The 5,000-nt window shown below is 44.1% G+C and overlaps 1 protein-coding gene across 3 annotated transcripts in view; it reads left to right on the top strand.

The window, feature by feature from the left end:
- The window catches only part of ChT (choline transporter), a 164,363-nt gene that overhangs the window by 143,333 nt on the left and 16,030 nt on the right, over positions 1-5,000 (top strand). For all 3 annotated transcript variants that reach the window (XM_076187995.1, XM_076188004.1, XM_076188014.1), the window contains exon 10: positions 429-596. In XM_076187995.1, coding sequence (XP_076044110.1) covers positions 429-596 — 168 coding nt within the window. The remainder of the gene's footprint in view (positions 1-428; positions 597-5,000) is intronic.

Here is a 5,000-nt window from a genome sequence, read left to right as displayed (position 1 = left end):
GGGGAGTTGGGTGTGTGTGTGCGTGTAAGGTCACAGCATTACCCATAGATCGGTCATACGAACTCTGAGCTCTCTTCCGGGAGGTAAATAGCTGTCGATCACGAATCCAACACGTGATCCAAAGACCAAGGTGAATCACACACACACACACACACACACACACACACACACACACACACACACACACACACACACACACACACACACACACACACACACACACACACACACACACACACACACACACACACACACACACACACACACACACACACACACACACACACACACACACACACACACACACACACACACACACACACACACACACACACACAAGATACAGTTAATAAACTCCTAAGACATGAAATCATCTACAACGTGGATGTTGGTAAACTCAAAACGTTTTCTCTTTTCGCCATCATCAGGTACCTGTCCTCCGACTTGGTCTACGTGATCCTGTTTCCTCAGCTGTTGATGGTTGTCCACTTCCGAGACCATTGTAACACGTATGGCTCCTTGTCTGCTTACATCGTCGGCGTTCTGTGCAGGACCCTGGGCGGGGAGGACATGATTGGAATCCCAGCCATCATCAAGTAAGTTTTTATTTATTTATTTATTTATTTATTTATTTATTTTTACCCGAAGGGGTCTTTGGGAGGCCCAACGGGGGTACCCACTTTGCAAATCTTTTATCTTGATTTTATTTAGTTTTCTGTATATATTTTTTTTCTGTATATATTTTTTTCCCTCAAGGTACTCTCTTCGCTCCCTAGCAGAATGTTGATCATTCTACTATGATCTTATTCTTATTATTTTCTTAAGTTATAACTTAATTAAACAAGCTAGAAGAATTTCATTTGTTCTTCTGCTAGAATTCTAGTTCATGATTTCTAGGTTAGGTTTTTGTTTTTACTAGTTTCTTGAGTTATAGCTTAACCAAACTAAAAGACTTTCCTTTGTTATACTAGTAGAATTTTAGTTCATGGTTTCTAGAACTATTACGCTTTCTTCTTCTTCTTCTTAGTTTTATCATGGTGTGTATCTTATGATGAACACTATTCTTTAACATGTCATTAGATCCTAATGAGTCTGCGGCAAAATTTTCTTAACACTGTGTTCATACAGTTCTTCCTCAAGTGTTCTTCTACTGTGTTCATGCAGTTCTTCCTCAAGTGTTCTTCTGTTCATTCACCTTATGAATAGTGTTCTTTATGTTTCCTCTCTCTTATTCCATCTGTTGTCCTCTTCACCCGTATCTCAGCATTCTCCTCTTCCTTCTCCTATTCATCCTCGTCTTTCTTCTATTTTCTTCCTCCTCCTTCACCTCCTTCTCCTTTCCCTCCTTTTCTTCCTTCTCTTTCCCTCCTTTTTTCCTCGCCCTTCTCCACCTTTTCTCCCTTCACCTTCACCTCCTTCCCCTCCTTCGCTTATTCTCTCTCCTTCTCCTCCTCCTCCTCCTCCTCCTCCTCCTCCTCCTCCTCCTCCTCCTCCTCCTCCTTCTCCCCTCCTCTTTTTCCTTCTCCTATTTTTTCCTCCTCCCACACATCCTTCTTCTTTTTCCCTCCATTTCCTTTCTCCCTCTCTTCCTTTTCCTCCTCTTCCTTCTCCTCCCTCTCCTCCTTTTCTTCCTACTTTTCTACCTCCTCCTTTCCCTTCTTCTCTTCCTTTTCCTCCCTTCCTCCTTTTCTTCCTCCTCCCTCATATCCTTCTTCCCTTCATTGGAAAGGAAGAGTAAGTTCAAGGAGGGAAGTCTGTAAATGGGAGAATCATTGATGGTTGTTAGGAGGTGAGGGTGGGGGTGGGGTGGGGGTGGTTTCTCGCGATTATGAATTCACAGGGAACACCAGTACCTTAACTCAACTATTTCCAAAATTTAATACAGTCAATTACATATAGTTTCATATAATTATTTAAGTTTCATATATCTTTGGAATGAACCGATCTACCACTATATTGTTAACAAAATAACAAAACATGGTGACAAAGAAATTCGACCACAATAAATACCTCAAGCCCAGAGTCCATCCAGGCGTATATACACATTACTGTGTCACTGGAATTGATCAAAATGGTCACAATTATCCATTCAAACATAGAAAGAAAAATAACAAAGAAACTTGACCAAAATTAATACCTCACCCTCGGACTTCGTACGTAATCATGTAACAGGATCACGAAATTGTAGCTCCTGTTTGTAGGTGCTACTAGCGCTGGTAGGACGTAATTTGTCATTCTAGGAGGCTAGCTTAGAGTCAACAAAAGAAGAGAAAGAATGGAGAAAGAAAGCGCCTTTCAGTCACGACCTGTTTCCGTCCACCTTCGACGGTGGCACTTTTGTTTCCCTCACGTTAGCTCCAGGTGGCTATTTCATATTCATCATCATTGTCTTGATTTATTTATTTTTATAAACAGAGGAACAGAACAAATCAGCCTGGTCGCCGGTGGTCGGAAACAACTGGGCCCTTAAGCACACTGGGTATGAAGACGTTTATGTTCAGCGCTGTCTGACACAGTCATTCACCCAGGGCCCATTTATCGCGCAAGAATTCAATTGCTGACTTCAGCACACATCGACGAAATGGAAATAAATTGACTTATGAGGTGCGCTGAAAGTGGGAGTAAATTTCCTCATGCTGAAGTGCATGGCCATGCTCACCGGGGCATTTGGTATGCCCTTTCACGTTGGCTTTTAGCATGAAGGATCTCTCAAAACGAGGCCTCGCTACTCGTCTTCCATCCGTAAGGATCTCTTAAAAGACTCTTGTGCTCCATAAGAAAGAAAGAGAGAGAGAGAGAGAGAGAGAGAGAGAGAGAGAGAGAGAGAGAGAGAGAGAGAGAGAGAGAGAGAGAGAGAGAGAGAGAGAGAGAGAGAGAGAGAGAGAGAGAGAGAGAGAGAGAGAGAAAGAGAGAGAGATAAATAGGTAGATAGAGAAAGAGACGGAGAGAGAGACTGAAACTCACTACCTCATGCACATACTCATAGTGTGTGTGTGTGTGTGTGTGTGTGTGTGTGTGTGTGTGTGTGTGTGTGTGTGTGTGTGTGTGTGTGTGTGTGTGTGTGTGTGTGTGTGTGTGTGTGTGTGTGTGTGTGTGTGTGCGTGTGTGTGTGTGTGCGTGTGTATTCACTTGGTCTTTGGATCACGTGTCTGACTCGTGATCGACAGCTATTTCCCTCCTGGAAGAGAGCTCAGAGCTCGTAGGTCCGATCTATGGGTAATGCTATGACCTTACACACATACACACCCCCAACTCCCCGCCCACAAGAGTCAGAGTAACGACCCGTGTGTGCGTGTGCGTGTGTGTGTGTACGTGTGAGTGTGAGTGTGTGTCTTCATGACCGTCAAAGTTCATACTACAGTACTCACATGCACATAACAATAAACAGGTGCAATCTCCAAGTAGGTCGAAAACACGGCTCTCTTGGAATATACACAGTTGATACAAAGAGTTCTCTTAACCTGAACTTCATCATCAAAAGGTTCTGCTCACAGGTGATGAACCTACGCCAGGAGACGCGTAGCTGTAGCCAAAACCGTCACCTTTGCCCTATGCGCTTGGACTGCTGGGACAGGTAACATTCACTGCCGGGATTAGGAGAGGAGTGCGGGGTTCGAACCCACAAATGAGTCCGGGACGTTAAACATGGTCATGTGGGTTTAGTTAGAACAGAATATCTAAAGAGCGTCGTGGGGTCAATGGTCTACGTAGCAGGTGGTAAAAGGTGCTTGTGGCGTCATGAGAATAGAAAGCCGGTCGGTACTTTTATGAGATCCCCACAGGCACTCTCTGAGTCGGAGTCTTCATGACTCGCTGGCTGGAGCTACCTTGGATCAACTTACCTTCCTCGAGTTGATTTTTTGTCTTATTTTCATCATCCTAAAAACTTGAGAGAGTGACAGAAACCATCCCCCCCCCCGCAAAAACAAACAAACAAACAAACAAAGAAGGCCGTGCAATAAAGAACAAAGAACCAGAAGACTAATTCCCCTTTTCGACATCGATGCGACAGTATCAGAACCATCTTGATCATCCATATTCATGTAACAGCACGTCTTAAACATCTTGCTCCGGCTGTTACTAAACGACTATATTCACTAATTTCCACGCCTTCTTCTTCTTCTTCTTCTTCTCCTCCTTCTTTCTCTCTTTTCCTTTTCTTTCTTTTACTCTGTTACGTACCTTTCTTTGTTACTTCTTCTACGTCTTATGGCAGTTTCCTCCCACTCTTTCTTTCCCTCAGCCTCCTCACACACCTTCTCCTATTCCACTTTCTCCTCGCCTTCATATTCCTCCTCCTCTTCTTCCTCCCCGTCCCAACATCCTTAGCTTTCTTCTTTGCTGCCTCGTTCTCCTCCTCAAGCTCAAATTTTGCTTCTTCGCGTGTGTTTTTCCTTCGCATCCTCCTCTTCCTCCTCCTCCGTCTTCCTCCCAGTTCCTCCTTCTTTCCTGATTCTGCGGCTAATGTTGATTCGCCTTTCCTTCTCCTCCTCCTCCTCCTCCTCCTCCTCCTCCTCCTCCTCCTCCTCCTCCTCCTCCTCCTCCTTTTTCCCTTTTCCTCCTTCTCCTCCTAGTTTTATTTCTTTCTCCTCCTCCTCCTCCCTCTCTTCTTCTTCCTTCTGTTTTAGCTCATCTTTCTCTTTTTCCTCTTTTCATTTATCTCTTCATTCTCTTTCTCCTCATCCTCCCCTTCTAACATTTTTACTTTTTCTACTTTCTTTTTCCTCTTCCCTTCTTCTTTCTCCTCGTCGTTTATTAATCCTCCTTCAGTTCTTCCTCCTTTCTTCCTCCTACTCCTCCTCCTCCTCAATCTCCTCCTCCTCACTCTCCTCCTCCTCCTCCTTTTCCTCTTTTTGTATCCTTCTACCTCTTCTATTCTTCCTCCTCCTCACACATATCCCCCTCTCTGCCTTTATTTTTACTCACTGACCTCTCCCTCCTTCCCTCCTCCTCTTTTTCTTCTTCTTCGTCATCCTTGGCCTTCTCATTACCTTCCTCTT

Source organism: Oratosquilla oratoria, chromosome 1 (assembly GCF_046742065.1).
Source record: "Oratosquilla oratoria isolate Oo_2021 chromosome 1, ASM4674206v1, whole genome shotgun sequence".
Lineage (NCBI taxonomy): Eukaryota > Metazoa > Arthropoda > Malacostraca > Stomatopoda > Squillidae > Oratosquilla > Oratosquilla oratoria.
This window is presented reverse-complemented; position numbering and strand designations above follow the sequence as displayed.